This window comes from Tachysurus vachellii, chromosome 10, assembly GCF_030014155.1.
Source record: "Tachysurus vachellii isolate PV-2020 chromosome 10, HZAU_Pvac_v1, whole genome shotgun sequence".
Classification (NCBI taxonomy): Eukaryota; Metazoa; Chordata; class Actinopteri; order Siluriformes; family Bagridae; genus Tachysurus; species Tachysurus vachellii.
In genome coordinates, this window is record NC_083469.1 from 24,694,094 (window position 1) to 24,720,132 (window position 26,039).

General features: G+C 38.9%; 2 protein-coding genes across 2 annotated transcripts; one reads left to right on the plus strand and one right to left on the minus strand.

The window, feature by feature from the left end:
- Positions 1–1,366: 1,366 nt before the first annotated feature.
- fyna (FYN proto-oncogene, Src family tyrosine kinase a) lies at positions 1,367–14,946 on the minus strand. The gene is made up of 13 exons (XM_060880459.1): positions 14,779–14,946; positions 10,026–10,122; positions 8,767–9,026; positions 8,125–8,221; positions 7,743–7,841; positions 7,291–7,394; positions 5,629–5,778; positions 5,304–5,468; positions 4,869–5,048; positions 4,044–4,120; positions 3,801–3,954; positions 3,231–3,362; positions 1,367–3,124 (listed from the first exon to the last, which is right to left on the minus strand). Exons 3-13 carry the CDS (start codon positions 9,014–9,016, stop codon positions 2,916–2,918), a joined length of 1,617 nt encoding a protein of 538 aa, XP_060736442.1. The 5' UTR covers positions 9,017–9,026; positions 10,026–10,122; positions 14,779–14,946; the 3' UTR covers positions 1,367–2,915.
- A 5,334-nt stretch (positions 14,947–20,280) lies between these two features.
- Positions 20,281–23,883, plus strand: marcksb (myristoylated alanine-rich protein kinase C substrate b). The gene is made up of 2 exons (XM_060879128.1): positions 20,281–20,619; positions 22,384–23,883. The coding sequence occupies exons 1-2, from the start codon at positions 20,554–20,556 to the stop codon at positions 22,990–22,992; spliced, it is 675 nt and encodes a 224-aa protein (XP_060735111.1). The 5' UTR covers positions 20,281–20,553; the 3' UTR covers positions 22,993–23,883.
- Positions 23,884–26,039: the final 2,156 nt, after the last annotated feature.

Sequence of the window (26,039 nt, forward strand, 5' to 3'; positions counted from 1 at the left end):
TCGGAGCAATAGCCCTCATTGACTCTGTTTACTAAAAAAACATTCCAATAAAAAAAGAAAGATATGGATTGAAAGTGTTGCACATGAAGGCCATTCTGATTGTATATACAGCTCTCCTTTGGCAATGGACTGTACTATTAAAGATACTGAAAACTTACAAAATAAAGGATTACACTAAAAGACATCCTGTTCCTGTTAAAGCTAATATGCTGGTGTGTTTGTCCAGGTTAGATAGAATGGTTTATATCTAGACGGATTATTGGAAATTCAATGGAAATTCAAATGTTGTCATGTCACACTCCACAGTGGTGGTTAATATGAATCTCTAATGGAAGTAGACACTCTGGGATTTAAGAATTTGTTTTTCCCTAGCCTACTATTCATAGAAAAAAAAATTTCCACACACATATTCCTATCTTCATAGTAAATGTTGATATCGAACTCATTTCTGCTCTGAGACACAGCAAGTATTCGCTCAGCTCAGATTTGAAGCCGGCGTCATCCTCTTAAATAATATGAATAAATGTAGATCAGATCTGCGCCATTATATGATTCGTTTGTTTATAATGATGTCCTATAAGTCACTTTTCACTCCGCCGGCATGAAGAAAACCGAGGACGATTAAACAGGAAATGAAGAACTTCTCCACTTACCATATTAGTATAAATATTGACACAAACATCAGGTTTATTCCTGATTGGACGTCAGTCGTTGCATTGAGTTAAATAGACTAGTGATTGTGAGAGTGATACGTTTGTCAATCAAAAAATATAAAGCTTTAAACAAAAACGAAACCAACTTAAGAAAAAATAAAAACACTAAACGCACTTTTATATGAAAAAACCAACAAGGATGAAGGGACGTGTCCAGGAAGTGGATTATTTTCCAATTACGGCATGTCTTAGATTCTTATTCCTCTTATACCACAGTGATTTACTCATTAAAATTTTAAAATGTAAAAAAAAAAAAAAAAAAAAAAGAGATGGAGACAGAGATACCCACAATGTAATTTTTGTCCATTTATGGTTGCATTTAATATGTTTGAAACAAGTTTGCTCACGTTATCACTAACGTTCTAGCAGCTATAAATACTTTCATCACTAGCCTTGTCTTAATATTAATTCGTGAGGGGGGAAAAAAATCCAAAAAGTGTAAAAACCTGTGTGGGAAAACTTCCTGAAACTGTTTACTCCCTTCTATAAATGTTACATTGTCCTTAACAGCAAACTTCACCATCATTAACAACGATGTTTAATCAACAACCAATCAGATTCGAGAATCCAAGTGCTGTGGTATAAGAAAGACAGACACATAAGATTACAACTTAATTACAACTTAATAAGAAGTAAAATCAAAAATAACTAAATGGGCTTGGGTACGAGTCTTTATTCTACAAATGTTTGTGCATAAATGAAACAAACTAAAGAGAACAATTAAATAAAAACACAATATCTATGAATTAATCCAAATGGATGACTTAAAAAAAAAAAAAAAAAAAAAGAGGAAAAAACGGGTAAAAATCATGAGGTCGTTGCCCGTGTTTCATACGGCTTACTATAGCGCGCACTATTCTATAGAAAAACCTTCACTAGATATTCAAGTGAAAGCTGGAATGGAGACGAGGTGAAAACGGCCCTGCTAAGTCTGCCTGAAAGACGAGGGCTGTGACGTTTTAACGTACTGCTTGAGGTTAAATGCGGTCCAGACGTGACCTTTTAATATCGTTTGATATCAAGGACAGAACTCAGGGCCAGAAAGAAGCTAGACAAGCTCAGTGATTTATTAATATAAATATCCCCCCCCCCCCTAGTTTATTTAGTTATGTTAAAATTATAGCACATTGAAATGCATTTAAACGCTTTGCTTTTAAGCCTCTTACAAACAGTGATGTTAGCCATTAATTTTATTTGATCATCTTTGCTAGAGAGAGATGCAGGTATAGTCAAGCATTAATGCCCACACAGCCTGATTACTATATCGATGCATAATTCTTCTATCGTTAATTCAATGTGACTAAATAGAAAATGCACTAGCAAGAAAAAAATTAAAAATAAAAATATGGAGACACTGAGCTTTTGCTAAAAGTGGGAGCTAAAAAAAAAAAAAAAGCTGAGTAGAGTCACCTGTGTGCACACAACCGTTTTTCCTAGTGAAAAAGTCGCAATGTTTAGTGTCAGGAGAGCTAGCTAGTGCGACATGATCTCTCAAAAAAAAAAAAAAAAAATAGGGAACGTCATTACTGGAATAAATATGAAAAGAGTCCTGGATGTTTTTTGTTTTTTTTTGTTCGTTTTTTTTTTTGTAAAGAGGCCGGAGTTTGTCGTCTTGTTTCAGCCTCGACGTTCATGCTGTTTCTCTGAGCAATGACAATCAAAAATTTAAACCAAATCAAATAAAAAGCATTATAAAAAGTAATAAAGCCTAAAACGGGGGTAAGTAACCACATCATATTTACACTACATACAAACAGGCCATCCGTTATCCTTCGTTCTTTTTTTTTTTTTTTTTTTTTAAACACTCGCATGACGTCCCCAAAAAATATGGTTCGGCTTTTAAAGAACACATTTAATGTGGCACGTCCTTTTAATGGAAGATGAGTAACGAGTCGAATACTGGATTGAAATGGCAAAGAATTCTGGAAGCTTTAATCGTCGTACGTGCATCGGATCTTGTTCAGGTCAGTTTGTGTTGTATCGTAGCGATGCGTTTTCCCCTGGCTCACGAGTTCTACGGAGGTTTTTCAGTCGTCCAGGTGATTTTTTTTTTTTTTTTTTTTTTATTTGATTTTCTTTAAGCATTTATTTTTCTAATAGTATTTATAAGTCAAAGTGACTGGACTTGTGTTCTAATCTAATCTGCAAGATTAAAGCACAAATCCAGTCGCTTTAGCTGTTGAGCCTCTTGTTTGTTTCATCTTAGAGGTTGTCTCCCGGTTGGTACTGGGGCTCCGTGGCAGTGAAGTAGTCCTCCAAAAACGCCTGCAGGTACTCGAACGTTGGTCTCTCCTCAGGATCTCGCTTCCAGCACTGCAGCATGAGCTCATGCAGAGAGATCGGACAGTCCTGAGGGCACGGCATCCTGTATCCACGCTCCACTTGCTCTAACACCTCCCGATTATTCATCCCTAACAAAATAAATCAAAAGATCAATCACTAATACAGTCACGATCACCTACTCGTCTTGGACAAGAGTCATTCTTCAGACTCTTTCTGTAAGTGCCATCATCTCACCTGGATATGGCACACGTCCTTTGGTCACCAACTCTGTCAGCAGTATTCCGAATGACCACACGTCGGATTTAATGGTAAACCGTCCGTAAAGCGCGGCTTCGGGGGCCGTCCATTTAATCGGGAACTTGGCACCTAAATAAGGATGCAGGTGTACAAGTCTGACTGTCAGGCTGGAGAATAATATTACAATCCATGACCAAGAATATATTACTGCAAGCTAAGTGTTTGTGTTCATATGAAGATGAATTTCCTGTTTAGAACAAATCCTATATTAATTTAACCACAGCGACATGCGGTGAGTGGGTTTTCCAAGAGCACCAGACCCACAAATAACACAAAACGTGTTGTCTCTTAATGGCTAACAGCTGATACTGACTCAGAACAGTTACTACTACACAGCGCTACTGCTACGACGCCACTATCCAGAGCGACTTACGTGAGTTTATCTCACTTATACAGCTGAGCAATTGATGGTTAAGGGGCATAATTGTTCAAGCACCCAGAGGTGGCAGCTTGGTGCTCCTTAAACATAACCCTAAACATAGTCCAGGTTCTCCTCCATTCTCTCACCTTGTCTAGCTGTGTATTCGTTATCCTCTATCAGTCTGGCAAGGCCAAAGTCCGCGATCTTGCATACTAAACTGTCGCCCACGAGGATGTTGGCTGATCTCAGATCTCTGTGGATGTAGTTCATTCTCTCGATGTACGCCATGCCTGCAGCCACCTGAAAGACACCGCACATGCTTGATTTCCAAAACTGCTGATTACTTTTTTAGCATGTTTGCTCCATAATAGTGTTACGGATTTTCTTACCTGGGCTGCCATGTCTACGAGGTTTGGCAATTTAAGGCTCCGTCCTTCACCGTCCTTCAAAAAGTCCAGCAAGCTCCCTGAACATGGAACGGATGGATGAGAAATCTATTCTAATACATTCCATGTGTTCTTTAGACTGCTAGCAAGTAACAGCCAGAATTTAACCACGACATGCTATTAGAGAAAAATAATCAACATGAAGGAATTATTGTTACCTTCCTGAAAGCTGATCCATTTCCATTAATGCCAATAAGGGATTCTGAAGTGTTTTATTCCTCTTATATCACCAGGCTAACAATTTGCTTTTTACTAAGGAAGGATGACATACGATTTATCCATTTATATATTTACATTTATTGGTCTGGAACGTCGACATAAACACCTACAGTACAGCAGCTACAAACCTGCTGTTTTTCTCTTCAGCCTCAATTTTTCTCTTTATTGAAATTAAGAAGTCAAAAGCTGACACCGGAGACTCCTTCCAAAAATTCCATATACATCTCCTTATAGAAAACCGCCAGTATCGCCATTTCGAAAATTATTAAACACGATCATAATACAAAAAAAAAACGCATATTTTTCAAATAAATAATGCTAAATAACAATAAATTCAAATAAATGCTTACAATAACAATTTAAAACAAAAAAGTATTATTATTATTATTATTACTTTTTCTCAAATGCATCGTATCGTCCAGAGAAATATGGTAAAGCGCTTCAGAGTTGAAAAGACGCTTTCATATCCATCAAGTAAATCTAAAGCAACTGTTAGAATTGTTTTATATTTATAACTAATACAATAGGTCCTAGTTTTTCCTTTCTTACCTTTGCCCATATACTCTGTGACGATGTAAATAGGCTCTTCAGAGACGACAGCGTATAGCTGCACTAGCTTGTCATGTCTCAGTTTCTTCATTATCTGAGCTTCCTCCAGGAAAGACTCAGGGGACATGGTGCCTGGTTTCAAGGTCTTCACAGCCACTTTCGTGGTGCCATTCCATGTACCTACAATTTATCGGGGAAGATTGAAGAATCTGAGGATCAATCCACTGTCTAACACACAGGGGTTAAAAATTCTCTTCTGGCCTGATACATTATTAACATGGCTGTGAATAAATCAACTGTAATTCACATCAACGGTATTTAAATGGACAGAACATTAAGCCGAATCCTGGATTAAACCACTCAGGACAGATTATCCGCTGATGGATCTTTCTCAGCCTGGCTTGAACCTGCCGAATTTAATGAATTAATACGTACCCATCCAGACCTCTCCGAACTGGCCGTTCCCCAAGCGCTTGATGAGCTGAAGCGACTCTCGGGGGATTTCCCACACGTCTTTGGTTTTGACGGACAGATCGGCAAGGCGAGGCATGCCTTTGTGGCAGGGGACTATCAATCGACAGCACAACCCCGCAGCCCTCGCTGTGCGAACAAATACAAACAAAACAATGGTGTGCTGTTAGAAACCGCTCTAAGTTACAGACGGTAAAGGCTGCTCTGTCTGTAACTGGATTTCTCTCACACTATTTATTCAGCCATAGATAATTAAATATTTGTGTATGGTCAGTTGACTCAGATTTACCAGAATAATGGTGAACAAGCTGCTGCAAAGTCTCAAACTGAGCACGGGTTGTGATGTAGTAGCCCCCGTTGTCAAGTTTACGGATCTTATAGTGTTTCACGTGATCACCTTTAACATCATCCCAGTCTTGTATGGATAAGGAATATGCTCCTGAAAGGGGGAGTTGACGGAACATGTCATTATATTAGACAGGATGGAGAAATAATGTCTAGACAATGTTATCCGTTTTATTGAGGGCTTTGTATGGATCTCTGCTGCTAGCTAAGGCTTTGAGCTCCTGACAAGAAGTTTGTGTTCAAATCCCAGCACAGCCAGCAAAGCTGCAATGATTGGCTCTTTGAGCAAGACCCTTGATGCTTAACTGCTCAGTTGTAGGTCTCGGATAAAAGCGTGAGCCAGATAAGCAACTGTGAACAAGAACTTCCAAAACCAGTTTAGTTGAACGCATTGAATCTTCAAGGCTGGGCCCAACCCCCACTACGGCTACCTAAACCGGCGTCTGTTATGCTAATTCCGTAACACAGACCACTGCTAAAAACGTGCTAAACCGGTTCTACAATTGATGGGAACCTAGCCTGAAGGCACTGTTTTGAGCACACCAACCAGGAACATGTTCAGGAAAGCTGCTATCCTGTGACTCCACTAACGTAGAGGAGTAAACAATAACACGTCACAAACAATTGAGGTTAAATATGCTTCTAAAAACCACTGAGATCAGATGACAAGGCAATCTTCAAGACTGTATGTTCTATCCTGTCCCAGGTCAGCAATGAATCAAAGCACTCGTACAGACACAATGTCCACGACTCCATCCTGAACTTCCTAAATATGTTTAAGCCAGTCCTAATAAACAGTACCTCCAGTACTACCCCCTTAACACTAGCACCCCTCAGGGCTGTTTGTTCAGTCCACATCTGTCACTCTGCTGACTCATGAATGTACTGCAAAGCAGCACCCGAAATACATCATCAATTATTTTGACATTTCAGTTATGGCCTCCTGAGTAACAACACAATTCAGTATCCAAAGGGAAGGTAGAGCAGTTCAAGGATCCGTGTCTTAATTTGGATCTGGCAAAAGATCATTTTCTGTGGAGGCCGGGAGAGGAAAACATCTCCTTCAAGAGATTCAACCGGGGGAATATAACAAATATCCTAAGCATTTGTCTTACTGATATAGGAACTGCATGATTCAACAGTGGAACGTTGAAAATAACTAAGAACCTTAGCAAGGTCATTTTCCCATCTAGGATCCTTACTATACTCTCCTTATCATAGCACCTTTACCATAAACGCCTTACAATAGGGCCCTAATCATAAACTCCTGACCATATGGCCCAACTCCTTAACACAGAACCCTTACTATACGGCCCTTATCATAAGCTCCTACCATAAACCTGGCCATATAATATCCTAATCTCCAACTCCTCATCATAGGGTTCTTACCATAACCTCCTTATCAAAGGACCATTATCATAAGGCCCTTACTAACTCCTTACCACAAGAATATAAGGACCAGTATATCTTGTAAAACTTAATCTGGCTGTAATTCCCAGACTCGACACAGTCTTCTTCCTACGGTACCTTTCACCATCGCCTTTATTCGCCCCTTAGCGTATGTAGTTCTATATCCAATACCAGTCAAAATTCTCAGGCTAGTTACCTTTAGTGGTTTCACTTTCCCTGATGAGAAAAGTCCCCCGAGGGTTTCCGTTAGACAGCAGCTGCCTCTCTGCATCCTTACGGCCGAGTTTTCCAAAGTACCAGCTGTGGGGGGGGGAAAGTACACAGTCGGATGACTTTTAACGAAGAAGTAGTAATGTCAACGGAACAGACCATTACACTACATTGAGAAAATTCATAAACATTTATACAGGTTTTAAGATTTATCCATAGCATGGTCTGAAACGACACCCAGTTTGCTATACAGGTTACATGTCACATTGCACAGTGCATTATGGGTACCCATTGTACCCATTCTGGGATGCAAATGGACAGCACTGTGTATTCCTAGGAAAAAGGCAGATTCTTAAAATAGTGCACCATATTGTGAACGTGTGTGTGTGTGTTTTTTTTTTGTTTTTTTTTTGTTAGAATGCCAAAACTAAAACTCACTCTTCGGCCTGGATTGAATCTACTGGAGCCACGTAATTGCTGGGTATGTATCCTGTTCCACCTGTAGTGAGGGAGCGAGCCTCCCACCAGTCTCCTTCCCTGTAGGACAGCAATAGAAATACAAAATACAGTAGAAATAAACTGGATTTCCAACAAAACAATAGGGTACACAGCCCAGAGACAATCATGAGACTAGGTCGGCTAAGATCTGCCGACCAAGAGAAACCGCTTTTGTTAAGGGTGTGTCTTTGCCACGTAATCTATGCTAGCTATCTTTCTGACAGGATTCCTAGGATATCTAGTAGTTCAAACCGAAGAGTTATTACATGATTAAAGTCTAACACTTGCTAAGAGATTGTCGTTCACATGATTTTGTACTCACGTGCTGTTGAGAATTTGGAATTTCTCTCCTTTCCTAAAACTGAGATCATCCTCCGTCCTTGCCTCGTAATCGTAAAGTGCTACAAAGAGTGTAACTCCTGCGGACGTCAACAAGAGAAGGCGTGATTAAAACGTGCATTGTATGATGAGAGAACATTTTTGCTGAACGAAGCTGTCGACTAAGTTTCTGTAACGGAAGCTTTAAGACAAGCCGAGGTTTACTTTATCAAGGATTATAGAGAGGATTAATGTATTAAAGTGAGGTTTAGCTGTTATATGTAGATGTTTATTCAACATGTACCAAATGAGTCTGCAGTTTTTAAAAACAACAACATCTCAGGATACGAATCTGATCCGGCGTCAACTGACGAGCTGTCTTATAAGAATATTGAATCTATTTCAGAACCTTTCAATAGCACAATGTGCTATAAAGGTCCTTTATTTCAAGGACTTATTAGCATAAATCCTCAACAACAACAACAACAACATCATTTAGGATAATATGCATATGATGAAATGACAGGCAACTATTATGGCATGAATCTTTAACACTGCCACATGTCCACCTGTACCTCAGATACGAAACCAGACTCAGAAATCTTATATTAATAATAATAGATAAGAGGATTAGAGTAAACTTCACCTGTTCCACCACGTGATCGCAGAGTTCCCGAGTGTGACGAGCTGTTCACTCCTCCGAATACCGCCACAGTCCCTTGACTGACCGGCGCGTGGAAGTTGTTGTAGTTAGGGATGGCGGTGACCCCAAAGCTGGGGTAGTGTTGGGGTGTCGGGTTGGCCCCATAGCGGTACCCAGCATGCTGGGAAACACTCGTCTCTCTCTCATCTGTCAGTTTGGTTGCTTCTTTGTCCTTACATTGTACACAGCCCATTATCTAGATTCTGATTAATGGAGAGCAAAATTAGAACAGAGAACCATAATTTATCCCAGAGCTTAAAGTGATGACACACAAAATAAAGCTGCATTTATATACACAGTGCTATGCGTCAAAATAATTTAATCGAAATTAGCATTTTTCTTTTGATCTTCTCAAAATCTACCAACATGCCACATATGATTTTTTTTTTTTTATGCCAAATTAGAATGCATTTGGAATTTTGGGGTGTTTAATTATTATTCTGCTTTCAAAATCTAAAATAAGATAAGCTAAAATGAAACGCAAACAATCGGAAATTCAAGATTACCATTAATCGTATGGGAGTAAGGATTGCAAACTGAATTTCTATGGAACCAAAAACCTTTGGCTGCCTTAAATTCAGATTGAATTGGTTTCTTTTTTTTTATAATAAGAATCACTACAGTATAGAATATCCATCCACAACAGTGACCTCCTTCACGATAATAATAATAACAGCCTGTTCTCTGTAAGTTATGCTAAGTTATGCTAAACCTCACAGGCATAATGGCAGAATGCTTTTAGACAATTTATCTCTGTGGACTGGAGTGTGGAGAAAACCGGAACAATACATCAGCTACAGAGCTTGGTTTGGTTTCGGTGTTGAGATTCCGCGATATGAGGGAAAGAGTATTATTGTTTTAACTGTAAATGTAACGGCAGTCTTTTTCCAGCCTCGATTTGTTTTGTTAGCAAACAAAATAAATGGTTGTACTGTTCTACTTTTGGTTCCAGTTATGCATAAACCACATGGGCGAGGTTGGCGAGTCCATCACGCAGTCACGTTCAGAAAAAATCCAAGTTATGAATTTAGCACACAGTAGCAGGCTATGCCACGCCTCTCTTGTGACTATTGTACTACTGCGTTGAACTCAAAGGCATCGCCGCTGCTCAGTAGCGGCCCTGATGCACCGGAGGCTAGAAAAGTGACACATATATACACATACAGAGTAAGAAAATGCAAACAGATGTCTATTAGACATACCGCGGCGAGCACTGGGGCACCACAGCCGAGTATTTGCATTCCATTCAATTAAAGATGGAGTAAGAACATCTACGATTGGCTCGTCTGTAAACCAGGCCTGAGAGGGAAAATAAGAGTGGGCAAATTTACTCTTTACCTACATGATTGCAATAGGGCAAAAATACTTCTTCTTAATATACAGACATTTACATTTAACAGATTTTTTTTGTAGGAACATTTTAGTTTTGACAGCAACATTTCAATGATTATTGAAATAAAGAATCGCATTGTAAAAAAAACTAAACATTTTGTCTAACTACAGTGTGACATAAACATACCAATGACACTGAAGATATTTATATTAAAGCGTTATTGTAATAATCAAAACGTATCGTAATAGTATCTGACTAAGCCAAAGAGCTGTGATGCTCCTGTGATGATTCTGAGAAAAAAAAAGCCAGACACAATATTTGTATTTTTAGCCACCGTCCAGACATAATGTTTTTTTTTTTCTCTCTCAAGAAAACAACATTTTGAAAACACGGAAAAAACAGAAATCGGACATGAGAAAAGGATGTTTTTGAAATCGCTGACGATTACGGGTCTACGAGCGTGCTCGAACTCCGTTTATCATGGCTGCTGATCAGGTTTTGACACCGTGGTCTGTAATTTCACACTTGACAAAGTTTTTGAAGATTAATTCTTGTTTTATTCTTTTGTTTTATGGCTACGTGCTCACGTGTTGGAGCCTCCTGCTACAAATGCGACGCACTGAGAACGTACATTTTGTGCACGAGACCTCGGTAAGTCATTTATATTCAAGTGTAAACCTCAACATCATTCCTGTGTTAGCTATTTTTTTTAAATACATTTAAACACATTTTTCCATTTCTATTCTTTTTATAGCTCAGTATTTTTTCTATTACTGTTATTTCTGATGAGTTTTTGCCATACTGTATATTAACGTTTCCTCAGATTTCCGACGTTTTGGCATTTTCATGTGGCCGACAAATATTTCGACGATCGTGAGGTAAATAGTGTGTTTTAACGTTTAATAAATTCTAGTTTAATGGTTATTTACAATAATAGTAGTTGTTGTAGTAGTAAACCTGTATGGTTAGTAAGTATTTTCAATGATAATCGCAAAATATCATGCTTTGTGACCGTTTTATAAAAATTGTGATTGTATTTTAACAGATTTGTTTTAAAAAAAAAAAACAATCTACAAACGAACAACAAATTTTAGTGATCTTTGAACTATATGGTGACAGATAACTGCATAAAATGTTACATGAAATATTGAATACATTTTTTTTTTTTAGGACCATTTACACATTTTCTTAAAAAAATTGTATGTTAAAGGATTTTCCCCCATTTTCTACAACCATTTCAGCTATTTTTAAATGTCCTACAACTATAAAAAAAAAAAAAAAAAAAAAAAAAAAATACTTAAGATTCCTATTCGAAAGAATTTTCAGTTCAGTTCAATCTTTGTTTCCTCAGATGTCAATTAATTTTTCTGTATTACATTAAGAATTATTTCTAAAGTAAACTTGACATTTTTTTAACAGTTATTGTCAAGGGAAAGTAGTCTACGTACATATTTCTATTTTATCGATTATTAAAACAATTTAAAAATATAATCATTAAAATACTTCAGAAATCTTTTTACATTTTAAGTAAACAAAAACAATAAAAACAGGCATTTCCATTTTTCCACTTTTTGTCAGCCGTCTGATATAATTAAGAGTCTGAACTAGTAGATTTTGTGCTTCTTTTAAATGAGAAGCCAAAAATAGTTTATGGTTCATGAGGTTAGGTAGGAATAACGAGGGGACTAAATTTAAAGCTCTCGCTGTACGGTATAACGGCACAGGCCGTGATGCGAGTACGAGACGTTCTCTGTGCTTGGATTTGATCTCACCAAATTACAGCATGTAAATCAAAACTTTAATTTGCACTCTGCAGGACTAAATAACCGTCTCTCGGGCGTGTTTTTTCATCTAAAAAAAGCGGACTTTTTAATTTGGCTGTTAAAAAAAAAAACAGTCACAAGCTTTTTCTTTTCTTGTGTATAGGATTGCTGTTGAGTTCATCATCCTTATGAGTGAACTCCTAAACACTCTCAGAATGAAGGATAATAAACTGTACCATTCCTTCTCGTTAAACCTCTTAAAGCTTTAAATCGGTTTCACACTGTGTGATTAATTTCAAGATTATTACTCTCCTGACTGTGCGTTAATGTTCATGATGTCCGTGATCCTCTAATGACAGACCTGGGATTCAAATGTTTACGTTCTTCTCACGTCATCCATCAGCGTGATCTGGGCTTGTGGTAATAAGGATCTCTTTTCTGTCTTTTCGTTTATATTTGGTCTGTCCCTTGAGGTTCGCCCAATTTTATGAGATCCTCTTTTTGGTGGGTTTTAGATGAGGATCGTAACTCACAAGGTTGAGACTTTATTCAAGATTTTATACACTTTCGGAAACTTTGGTCAACTCCTTTTGGTCATAATGATAGTATTTAGTATCACACTGGCACTAAATAGAGTCACTGATACTGAATAGACACATTGACCATAAACAGTGTCACATTGTCAATAAATATTGTCACATTGGTACTAAATAGCATCACGTGGGGATCAACACTGGCACTAAACAGTGTAACATTAGGACTAAATATCATATTAGTACTTCAATAGTGTCACGTTTGCACTAAACACCATACTTAGACTAAGCGTCTCAACTCACAGGCAAGAAATATTTGTTTTTATATGCTTTAAATCATTTTTAAGTTATACTACATTAAAGGTGGTGACATTAAAATTTTTAACACATCATTTTCTTTTTTAAATTAACATTTATTTACAAACTGACTCGTTAACGTGTTTTCCCCCTTCCAGTGTTTTTCTTTTTAAAAAAATTCCATTATTCAACTATCTTTCTGAAACCCTCCAGAATTGCTAGCAGTTTTGTGTGCAAACCTATGCGTCATATCATGGTACATATCGTGCATCGTGCAAACGCGTTCGAGGATCGCGATAGAAAGTTTCGGTTGTATCGGCCGCCCTTACGCCTCGGTACGCTGTTCTCTCTGTGTGTTATCCAGACTAATATCTGGACAGAAGAAATGAGCAGGGGAAAAGAATTCATATCTAACCCTAACCACCAGTAACTAGGCCTTTCAGTTATGCAACACAACACAGTCAACATCACAACATACCCTAAAGCGAAGAAAAGTGTAAGACAAAACATAAAAATGATATATTAAACATAAGGGCTGTATTGTTGTACTGTCCTGTCCTGTTTCTTATACAGGGCCACTTATAAGCACAGGGGTTTTACCATGTAGACATCAAGTAACCTGTCCATCATCATCATCATCATCATGAACTGTACTGTTTCTTATACAGGGCCACTTATAAGCACAGGGTTTTACCATGTAGACATCAAGTAACCTGTCCATCATCATCATCATCATCATCATCATCATGTACTGTACTGTTTCTTATACGGGGCCACTTATAAGCACAGGGGTTTTACCATGTAGACATCAAGTAACCTGTCCATCATCATCATCATCATCATGAACTGTACTGTTTCTTATACAGGGCCACTTATAAGCACAGGGTTTTACCATGTAGACACCAAGTAACCTGTCCATCATCATCATCATCATCATCATCATCATCATCATCATGTACTGTACTGTTTCTTATACAGGGCCACTTATAAGCACAGGGGTTTTACCATGTAGACATCAAGTAACCTGTCCATCATCATCATCATGTACTGTACTGTTTCTTATACAGGGCCACTTATAAGCACAGGGGTTTTTCCATGTAAACACCAAGTAACCTGTCCACCATCATCATCATCATCATCATCATGTACTGTACTGTTTCTTATACAGGGCCACTTATAAGCACAGGGGTTTTACCATGTAAACACCAAGTAACCTGTCCATCATCATCATCATCATCATGTACTGTACTGTTTCTTATACAGGGCCACTTATAAGCACAGGGGTTTTACCATGTAAACACCAAGTAACCTGTCCATCATCATCATCATCATCATCATCATGTACTGTACTGTTTCTTATACAGGGCCACTTATAAGCACAGGGGTTTTACCATGTAAACACCAAGTAACCTATCCATCATCATCATCATCATCATGTACTGTACTGTTTCTTATACAGGGCCACTTATAAGCACAGGGTTTTACCATGTAAACACCAAGTAACCTGTCCATCATCATCATCATCATCATCATCATCATGTACTGTACTGTTTCTTATACAGGGCCACTTATAAACACAGGGGTTTTACCATGTAGATACTGAGTAACCTGTCCATCATCATCATCATCATCATCATCACACGCGCGCACACACACACACAAAGCAGTGCATGTAACATAGAGATGTTTTTGTGTATATAAGGCACGCACTGGTGGACAAATACACAGATGTGTGGATGTCTAAAGCTTTTGTGAGCCCAAGCAGACGATCAGTGCCATGCAGTCAGACACAGAGGCCTTTTTCTTCTCGATTGTCTGACACATCATGAGGCCATTTGTGCTGCGCATCAAATCCGTGCTGCAGGAGGATCCGAGCATCTCTACCGACCACCATTCTGTACGTCTGAGCGCAATCTAACGCGATCAAACCCTGAAAAAAAAAACCGGATCCCTAAAAAAAATCTCCATCACGATGCGGGTTTTAACTCCGGATTCCCTGCAGCCTGTAGTGTAAGGAACACACACTTACCCCACGGCGATCTCGCGTTGTCCTGCGTACAATCAACAACACTAGAAGATTTTTTTGTTGTTGCTTTAAATTTCCATTGGTGAAAAAAACAACAACAACAACAACAAACAGCAGCTTAAACGCTTTGGGCTGCTCCCGTCGCTGAAATGGAACAGACGTCGGCGAGGCAACCGGGCTGTGATTGACACGCGGAGCAGCCAATCAGATCACGAGTTTGCTTGCTCCGAGTTTAGTCTCCACCCCTTTGTTCCTCCCACGTTGCCTGCCATTACGCATGCTAACGACGAAGTGTGTGGTAGAAAGAAAAAAGAACACACGACGTCGTCGTTAACAGATAAACAAGACAAGCTCGACCGTTCTGAGCCGCTTCACACGATTCCGTGGTGGTGCTGTTAAAGATAAATCATCTCGAATCTCTCTTTGGTTCTGTATAAAAGAATCTCAAAATAGAAAGCAGCCATTGGTCGCCATGGATACGATGGATTCCTCCATCCTCACTCGTTAAAGCACTTCAATAATGTCAGAGTAGTGTTTGATGATGAAGGTTGATGGGTTTTGGATGACGTTATACGGAGAAAGAGATTCAGATGTAAATGAAGATATTCAGATGTAAACGTGAGGATGGTCTCACGGTCACATTTAAAAAGGTTTTGGGACCAGGAGACGTGATGGATTAGTAGGTACTGTAGATGTTTGCGTCACAGGGTTTAGGGTTTGCGGGATGGATTCCTGCCTCCATCCATCCGGGCAGAGTTTGCGTGGTTTTTGACGCTTCTGAGGTTTTCTCAGTGTCCACTGGTTTCATCCCCCGGTACAAAGACGCGGGCTGATTAGCATCTCTAAATTGTACGTGTGTGTGCGATTGTACCTGCGATGGGTTGTTACCTATGACTGTGTGGACCCTTTTTACAGTACACCCCCCAAAATATGCAGCTTTAATATCAAGTACACCTGAACACCTTTGACAATTGTTTTTGCTAAGTAAAATAATTTTGTGTGTGTGTGTAAGTGTGTGTGTGTGGTAAAATTGTTATACCTCAGTTCTACTCTAATGTTTTCTAACTGTAATCCGAAATTCTGAATAATCAAAAGTTGACTAGATTATTCGTTTTTTATTATACACCAATATGGTTGAATGCACAAATCTGATTGGTCAAAAGGATTAAAAAAACATGTTAAACAAAGCAATTGTATCATCACTGAACAGAGAGAGAGAGACAGAGAGAGAATGAGACAGACAGAGAGAGAGACAGAAAGAGAGACAAAAAGAGAAATTTTAAGTAAATCACTCACTCACTCACTCACTCACTCACTTTCTACCGCTTATCCGAACTACCTCGGGTCACGGGGAGCCTGTGCCTATCTCAGGCGTCATCGGGCATCAAGGCAGGATACACCCTGGACGGAGTGCCAACCCATCGCAGGGCACACACACTCTCATTCACTCACGCAATCACACACTAGGGACAATTTTCCAGATATGCCAATCAACCTACCATGCATGTCTTTGGACCGGGGGAGGAAACCGGAGTACCTGGAGGAAACACCCGAGGCATGGGGAGAACATGCAAATTCCACACACACAAGGCGGAGGTGGGAATCGAACCCCCAACCCTGGAGGTGTGAGGCGAACGTGCTAACCACTAAGCCACCGTGCCCCCTTAAGTAAATCAGTACAGTCTTAATGTCCCCATGTCATTAGCATGGTTAATCCAATCAACTCTATTACATGAGAATACATGATTATAAGAAAAAGAAAAGCATTTCAGAATTTTCTTTAACATTCTGAAAATAAAACATAATAACACATAATGCATTATAGACTTCTTTTCTTTTGGAATCTTCCCTTTTGGTACAGCGTCTGATCCCTCGGTGTCTTCTTCTAAACACTCATATTCAAATCTTTCAACTCTTCAACCAATTCTTCAACTTTTTGTATTTTTACATCAATCTTTCTTTGTTTATTCACCTTACGTTTCTCTTTTCTTTCCCTATTTCTCCTTCTCTTTGTATTATCTATGTCCGTCTGTCTACTGACGGATAAGTTAATAATTGGTTGCGGTGTACCTTTATATTTGTTATTATTTATTTGCTGAGAACCAGTATTAAGAAAACCAGTATCAGATATGTAGAGTCCTGTAACTCCATCCCATACATGCCAGTGTCTGATAACTTCTTGTGCATGCCACTGGCTCTCAACAATGGATGCTGGTCAAAAAGGAATATGACAGATTGCAATCATGAAATCACTTGGTTATTTCATCACATTAATCTGTTGTCACCATCCTCAGGGTTTTATGTCTTTTTTTCCTCCAGAATGAGCCCTTGGCTACAAATAGTTAAAAAAACCCTTACTTTAAGTTACATAAAGCAGAATCATGTGTCAAATCCTTAGATACAAGTCTTAAGGTATATTTATCTTGTATTGTTGTGCAGGTACTGTGTTGTCAGTCGACATCACCCACTTTTGCACCATTCACTAAGCGGTATTAGAAAAAAATTAAAATATTAGAAATTTGAGGCACATTATAGCTAAATGGATAGCACAGGATCGACTGTGAATTGTCTTTGAATTGTCTTTATATGCTGTAAATACGTGGAACATAACAGGGGTACCATTTTATGAATGGTTAAGATAAAAAAATTGGATAGATTGACCAAAAAGTCCTTGAACGAAAGACCAATTGAAATTGGTTTTGGTCAACAGATTTAGGATTCCGGGTCCTTCTTGGTAAAGATATTTTAACAAAATTTATATACTATAAGTTTACATTTATCTCATTTGGTAGAAGCCCATTTTATACAACTGAGCATTTGAGGGTTAAGGGCCTTCCCCTTGGCACAACATTGGCAGCTTGGTGAACCTGGGATTTGAACTCACAACCTTCCGATCAGTAGTATAACTATTATAATAATATTTATAATAAAACTTTGATCCATCTAATTTTATGTGCTCACTCACTGGTAAGGATCGCAGTGGATTCAGAGTCTATCTCAGAAATGCCAAGCATGAGGCAGGAATACGCAATGGATGGATCTGTTCTGTCCATCACTGGGCACAATGCACATACAGTACATTCACACATAGAGACAATACATCACTGCAAATCCGAATCCAGACAACCCAGAAGTGACATCGGGAAAACATGGATAGAAAGTCAAGAGTCGAGAAGCTTTTATTGTCATTTCAACCATATATAGCTGTTGCAGTACACAGTGAAATGAGACAACGTTTCTCAAGGACCATGGTGAATGTAAAGGGTGGTGTAATACAGCAATCAATCAACTGAAATGTCAGACAGAATGTACAAAGAGCAAAAAAGTGTGCAAAAAACAGCATGTAAACAGGTTGATGGATGTAAACAGCATGTAAACAGGTTGGTGGATGTAAACAGCATGTAAACAGGTTGGTGGATGTAAACAGCATGTAAACAGGTTGGTGGATGTAAACAGCATGTAAACAGGTTGGTGGATGTAAACAGCATGTAAACAGGTTGATGGATGTAAACAGCATGTAAACAGGTTGGTGGATGTAAACAGCATGTAAACAGCATGTAAACAGGTTGATGGATGTAAACAGCATGTAAACAGGTTGGTGGATGTAAACAGCATGTAAACAGGTTGGTGGATGAAAACAACATGTAAACAGGTTGATGGATGTAAACAGCATGTAAACAGGTTGATGGATGTAAACAGCATGTAAACAGGTTGATGGATGTAAACAGCATGTAAACAGGTTGGTGGATGTAAACAGCATGTAAACAGGTTGATGGATGTAAACAGCATGTAAACAGGTTGATGGATGTAAACAGCATGTAAACAGGTTGGTGGATGTAAACAGCATGTAAACAGGTTGGTGGATGTAAACAGCATGTAAACAGGTTGATGGATGTAAACAGCATGTAAACAGGTTGGTGGATGTAAACAGCATGTAAACAGGTTGGTGGATGTAAACAGCATGTAAACAGGTTGGTGGATGTAAACAGCATGTGAACAGGTTGGTGGATGTAAACAGCATGTAAACAGGTTGGTGGATGTAAACAGCATGTAAACGGGTTGGTGGATGTAAACAGCATGTATACGGGTTGGTGGATGTAAACAGCATGTATACGGGTTGGTGGATGTAAACAGCATGTAAACGGGTTGGTGGATGTAAACAGCATGTAAACGGGTTGGTGGATGTAAACAGCATGTATACAGGTTGGTGGATGTAAACAGCATGTATACAGGTTGGTGGATGTAAACAGCACGTAAACGGGTTGGTGGATGTAAACAGCACGTAAACAGGTTGGTGGATGTAAACAGCACGTAAACAGGTTGGTGGATGTAAACAGCACGTAAACAGGTTGGTGGATGTAAACAGCACGTAAACAGGTTGATGGATGTAAACAGCATGTAAACAGGTTGATGGATGTAAACAGCATGTAAACGGGTTGGTGTATGTAAACAGCATGTAAACGGGTTGATGGATGTAAACAGCATGTAAACAGGTTGATGGATGTAAACAGCATGTAAACAGGTTGGTGGATGTAAACAGCATGTAAACAGGTTGGTGGATGTAAACAGCATGTAAACAGGTTGATGGATGTAAACAGCATGTAAATAGGTTGGTGGATGTAAACAGCATGTAAACAGGTTGATGGATGTAAACAGCATGTGAACAGGTTGGTGGATGTAAACAGCATGTAAACAGGTTGGTGGATGTAAACAGCATGTAAACAGGTTGGTGGATGTAAACAGCATGTAAACAGGTTGGTGGATGTAAACAGCATGTATACAGGTTGGTGGATGTAAACAGCATGTAAACAGGTTGGTGGATGTAAACAGCATGTATACGGGTTGGTGGATGTAAACAGCATGTAAACGGGTTGGTGGATGTAAACAGCATGTAAACGGGTTGGTGGATGTAAACAGCATGTATACAGGTTGGTGGATGTAAACAGCACGTAAACGGGTTGGTGGATGTAAACAGCATGTAAACAGGTTGGTGGATGTAAACAGCATGTATACAGGTTGATGGATGTAAACAGGTTGGTGGATGTAAACAGCATGTAAACAGGTTGGTGGATATATATAGGAAATGTGTGTATTTAGTGTAAATCTGTGCAGTCCATACAGTTGATGTGTGTGTGTGTGTGTGTGTTGTACTCCTGAGTATCAAGTCTAGACCATGTGAAATGGTGACACTAATTGCTGCACCAGTGTTATATGACTTATTTAATGTAAATATTACATAATAATAATAATTAATTACATTATCGACATTATATATACATTATATATTTGTCTATCTACTGTATATTTTTCCGTACATTAAAATCTAATTTGTTTTATTTTTGTCCAATTATTTGAATTTGAATATAATCCAGATTAGAAACCAGATTAAATAAACCTATCACTAGTTGCTGATCCTGCCCGGGCCCCGCCCACTTCAGTCTCAAACCCCGCCCTCTTTTTTAAACACGACTTTTGATTGGTCGCGATCGCTTTTCTTGGCGATGACGAAATTTCGGGCGTTGTACACGGCATCTCATTAACAAAAGAAGCAAATTCATTAGCTTTTATTTTTTATATCCCTAAATCTCGTGCGTAATTATTTCCGAAAATATTAATCCGCGCGTGTGTGAACTTTAAGGCCGTGTTTTCGTCGTATATTCGGTGTTTTTTTTTGCGGTGAAGCAGCAGCAGCAGAAGAAAAGGCGCTCGTGCGCTCCGTCGCTCTTTGTTCATTCATTCATTCGGGTTTCTTTGTTGCGCGTGAATTTTGGTGAAAGCATGGGAGCTCAAGTGGCTAAAAACGGTGCAAAAGAGGAAACCTCTGCAGAAAAAGCAAACGGACAGGTAATAATCAGCCAGAAAAAAAAAACAGACTAATATGTGTCTTAATATGTGGCTCTTAAAGCTGTGTGGGCGATGGGAGGGAAGCAGCATCCCTTAAAGACAAGAACAATGAAAGAACATAACGATATGATGTGAAACAGAAAGAAATTTAAATTATGCATTGGTTGTTTTTCGCTTTTCTTTTATTTTTCTTTTGCTTTTCAAGAAAATGCCACGCGCGTGCATGCGGTTTTTTTTTAGGGTATCTTGTAAAATCCAACTTGCATTGTTGTAGCCTGTTTTTTTTTTGTAATTCATCTCACGTGCACAAATGTTGCGTGTGCAATCGAATCATGCATCATTTCTATTTTGGATGAAACAAACACTAGTTAGAAGATTTGGTTGAAATTTTTTTTTTTTTTTTTTTTTTTTTTTTTTGTAGAGAAAAAAGCAAACACACATGCACAAAAAAAAAAAATCACAAGGAGCAGCTCGGTTGCTTTTGTTAAGGCTGTTTGGCGACGCACGAGCAAAGCCATGAAAGCACCACGCCTTGATTTAATTTAGGAATGAACCTCATGTGCAAAATGAAAGGGCGCTTAAATATCATCCTTGGAGGGGGGAAAAAAGTATTTTTTTTTTATCCTGTTTATGCTACAGGTTTATGCAAAAATCTGCGACTCGAATGATTCCAGCACAATGAATGTTGAAAGTGGCGTTGCTGTGATTTTTAACCCTCCATCTTGCATTTCCAACCCAGACAGCAGGAGCTTCCATCCAGACACTGTGCATCACCCACGTGGAGAGTAAATCCATTGCAAACCACTTGGGATCAGACTCAATTTAGGGAAAATGTGCTAAAATTCTTTGTGGCACTAGAAGTCTACTGAATGCAGGAATCGTTATCGGATGATTGGGTACAGAAGAGTGAGCTGGTGTGTGGCTCATCTCCTGTGTCTCCTCAGTTTGAGACTGTTTCAACATGGAGGGTCTTTTGGGGGTGGGTTGTTATTATAATTCAGCAACCATTTGTCTTGCGACGTGACTACTGGTGGAGAGATCTTTCAAGAATCTTGTTTATTAGGCTGAAAAACAATGGAAATGTGACAGAATTTTGGCTTTATGAAATGGTTTTCTATCATTTTAATACCAAGTCTAATTTACACAGCAAGATTGATGAATACATTCATCACCTCTACTGCTTCTGAGCAAGCTGAATTCTTTCTTTTCTTTTCTTTTCTTTTTTTTTTTTTTTTTTTAATAAAAATGTGATTTTATAGTTTATTAATCATTTGTGGATCAATACAGTTCCTGGTGAAACCTTAGGGGCTCCAAAGGAGGATCATTTCAAAGAATTTGTTAGATTTTTTGTTTCAGGAAAAAAAATTCTATATATTTTACATGGAAAGCCACTTGTACATCCAAAATTCTCTGCGATGTAGGAAGTGCACTGAATGCATTCATTATTCTTTCAGTACAGCAAAACAAGTGTTTGTCTCCCTCTGCCTGTATTTATTAAAAAAAATGTTTTTGGTGAGAGTTAACTTTGGGTGTACAATCGTTTTATGTCGCAGTTAATGGAGGAGTTTTGGCAGCTCCATAGGAACAACGTTCTGAAAATTTGCCTAAAATTCTTGTCCTCATTATTATTATTATTAGAGAATGCACAGCACAAAAGTGTACTGAATCTTGAATGTGTGAACACAAATGAGCTTCCAATTATGTTTATAGTCCCCCAACTGTATAATGTGAAAACATCTTATGGACCTCTCCCTTCCTTTCTAGGAAAACGGGCACGCTAAAACAAACGGCAATGCCTCCCCCACAGCAGATGGAGCCGCAGAGGAGGTCCAGGCCAACGGTAAACACGCCGCCGACGGTGAGGTGAAGGCCGAAGACGGGGCAGCCGAGAAGCCGACAGAGGAAGGCGCTGCTGAAAGTGCTCCAGTAGCCAACGGCGAGGACTCCAGCAAACCAGAAGAAAATGGCGGAGCATCAGGAAGCAGTGAGCCTGCCAAGCAGAAGAAGCGCTTCTCCTTTAAAAAACCGTTTAAACTCAGCGGCTTCTCCTTTAAGAAGAGCGCCAAGAAGGAAGCCGAGGCAGAAGAGGCGGCCGCTCCAGCCGAGGAAGGCAAAGATAATGCCGAATCCGAGGAAGCCAAGCCAGAGGCGTCTGGAGGAGAAGAGAAGGAGAAAGAGGAAGCAGCAGAGGCGACCACAGCTGATCAACCGAGCGCAGACGAGGAGAAAAAGACAAGCGAGGAGCAAAAGCCCGAGACACCAGCAGAAGAGAAACCGGCCGAAGCCGCAGCTGAAGAGCCAGCGGCAGCAGCCCCGGCACCCGCCGAGAGCTCAGATGCTCAACCCGCCGCCGCCGCCGCTGCTGAAGAGTAACACGGTTCACCAGATGATCACGGCTTTTTAATGAAGTAATAAGGAGCTGAACCGCGGAGGCTTTTTGTACAAAAAAAAAACATCCAATGACCTTTCAAAGTTGTCTTAATCCAGTCATAATTTGTCCATTTCTCCTTCATCCGATGTGTCTCTGTGGTGCTCCAAAGAAGGATCTCCAATTGTAGCATGAAGGGCACCGTGCTTCAATTCCTACAACTGTGTTTGTTACAGTATTGCGTGTGTGTATGTATGTACGTACGTGTGTGTGAGATGTGTGCTTATGTGTGATGCAGTGTTTTTTTTTTTTTTTTTTTTTTTTATTTTTCCCTTTTTTTTTTTTTTTTTTCTTTCAACTTTCATACCTGTAAACCTTTTTAGGAAACTGCAGTTAGTTGAAGTATTTGGTGCCAAATGATTTAGTTTAGTTTTTTTTTTCTTTTCTTTGTCTTTTCCCAGTGCATGCTTGGAAAGCGGTGCTACCAAAAAAAGCAAGCAAGGCATGTAGAACAGGTGGTCAGATGTTACACCAGCTGCACCGCTCTACTTCCGGCAGCACTGCGTGCTTGTATAGGCTCCGTCACGTCTTTAATCTTTTTAAAACATGTTTCAGTCCTGTAGGTAAAAGTCTGAACCTCTTCTAACCCTGCTGTAGATCCAACCTGTTGACCTGTGATGACTAATACAGTTAGAACTTTTTTGTTTTTTTTCTTCTGATGCTGTGCAAGTATATATAAAAGTTGCCAGTGCAATCAAATAGATTACAGTTTGCTGTAAATACTCAAGGTCTGACACTACCTGGTTTTTAAACGGAATGTAACTTTGCGTACAGAAGTATGAATTCAACTTCAACGGGCACAAAAAAACACAAATAAAGGATTAAAAAGAATAAAGTGTCTGTGTGGATTAAACTAGTTCTTTTTTGTGTGTGTGTGTGGGGGGTGTTTTAACTTTTGTGGGGTTTTTTCTTATTTGTTTTATGCATGGAAGTGGAACCATACAAAATCTTTCTTAATTTTAAAGAATAATGCTTAATTGACTAGTACTGTTTTTAAAGATTTATTTAAAAAAAAAAAAAAGGCATATTTCAAAAATTTCTAACTTAAATCATGCCTGCGAAAAAAAAAAAAATACATTCCTGATATTTTATAATATTTATGGCTTTAATAATAAGATAAACCAACATTCTGCATTTATTTATTTATTTTTTAATCTTTATTTTAAATAGGTTTTCTGTTGATTTTTTTAAGGCTTACCACTTTCCAAGACCTCGTAACCAATCCTTACTGTATCTTCCTCAGTCTCCACCAATCATTATTCGAGAGAATTCCAGTCGTTCAGCAACAGGTTTGTGAGCATCATCGGTCTTATCTGTGCTGACAAAAATGCTGGAACGGTGGCATTTTGTAAACCGTTATACCCAGGTATCAAAAATAGCCATGAAATGAAACGAACATTTCTCATTTCCTCCAATTTTCCACCTCTCCGATCATCTGCCTGGGTGGATTTCTAAATAGTAAGCAGGTGTTGTGGGGTTTGGCGTGTAGTATTGGTAGGTTGGGAGCATAACTGGGTGACGGATGTGGCCGAGTAAAGGGCTAGATACGTTGAAATGGGTTAAAAAGCTAGTCCTGGATTTAACACAGGTACCAGCTTTTAATCTGGTCAAGTTTCAACTGTTCAACTGACCACAAAGTACCTTTTCTGTTAAGAAATAGTAAGAGCGTTACATGGAAATTATGACTAATGAAGGTGTTTTATTTTCTATAGCAGCAGCTCTGACATAAATCCACAAGTTTATCACCATTAATGAGCTCATTCTAATACATTATTATTTCTATAGGAACAACTCAGGTACATGGATGTGCATGGTGAATGCTCAGTAATCATAATAAATGGGAAAAAGTTATAATTTTAACTTTTGCTCTATGGGGAAATCTAGAAAATGAGGATGTTTGATTTTTTTGGTAATTAAAATAAAAATTAAGGGAGACTGATAAGGAACTTGTATTAAATGTAACTATAAATGGATAAAAAGAACCTTAAATAAAAATGTAATCATTGGCAAATTTCTGTACCACATCACACCGTCCTTTCACCATTATATTTTCCTATAACAGCACATCCAGAAGTGGTTTATTCTTCACACGGACACGGTTTCCTTCCCACAACCACAACTTTATACGTGTTTTAACCACAACTTTATATGTGTTTGATTTAATTTAGGTTACACACAAACCTTGGACTATTTATAAATATAATTTGGATATCTAACGATTATATGCACTGCAGCGCCACCATGTGTCCACACGGTTAATCTGAGCATTGAGACAGATTCAGATCTTGGATTAAAATCCAGCACCTTATTTCTATTAGCCAGATATTTAAATGTCTATAAACTGAATATATATATATATATATATATATATATATATATATATATATATATATATATATATATATATATATATAAAAGATGTTAATCACAATAAAAAAGAAACAAATAAAGAGAATGATGGCCATTAACAAACATTTCCATGGCTATTTTTTTATTTTGTGGCTGCTTGTGTCTAGAAGAGCTGTTAAATAAGCTGAAGAAATGAAACTTGAGGGTCAGAGTATTCATTCATTCATTCATTCATCTTCTACCGCTTATCTGAACTACCTCGGGTCACGGGGAGCCTGTGCCTATCTCAGGCGTCATCGGACATCAGGGCAGGATACACCCTGGACGGAGTGCCAACCCATCGCAGGGCACACACACACACTCTCATTCACTCACACAATCACACACTACGGACAATTTTCCAGAGATGGCAATCAACCTACCATGCATGTCTTTGGACCGGGGGAGGAAACCGGAGTACCCGAAGGAAACCCCCGAGGCAGGGGGAGAACATGCAAACTCCACACACACAAGGCAGAGGCGAGGGTCAGAGTAAACCTCTATAAATAACTATGAGCATCATGAAGTCGTGGAAGGGGAAGTCGTGGCCTAATGGTTAGAGAGTTTGACTCCCCTACCCCTACCCCTCCCCCTACCCCTCCCC

What these genes read in the sequence shown, in the direction of transcription:
- marcksb (XM_060879128.1), top strand. Translation starts at nt 20,554, where the DNA reads ATGGGAGCTCAAGTGGCTAAAAACGGTGCAAAAGAGGAAACCTCTGCA. An exon ending in CAGAAAAAGCAAACGGACAG is followed by an intron (nt 20,620 to 22,383) that starts GTAATAATCAGC and finishes CTTCCTTTCTAG; the next exon opens with GAAAACGGGCACGCTAAAAC.
- fyna (XM_060880459.1), bottom strand. Translation starts at nt 9,016, where the DNA reads ATGGGCTGTGTACAATGTAAGGACAAAGAAGCAACCAAACTGACAGAT. An exon ending in GATTCAATCCAGGCCGAAGA is followed by an intron (nt 7,395 to 7,742) that starts GTGAGTTTTAGT and finishes CCCCCCCCACAG; the next exon opens with CTGGTACTTTGGAAAACTCG. An exon ending in GTTCGGAGAGGTCTGGATGG is followed by an intron (nt 5,049 to 5,303) that starts GTACGTATTAAT and finishes GATAAATTGTAG; the next exon opens with GTACATGGAATGGCACCACG.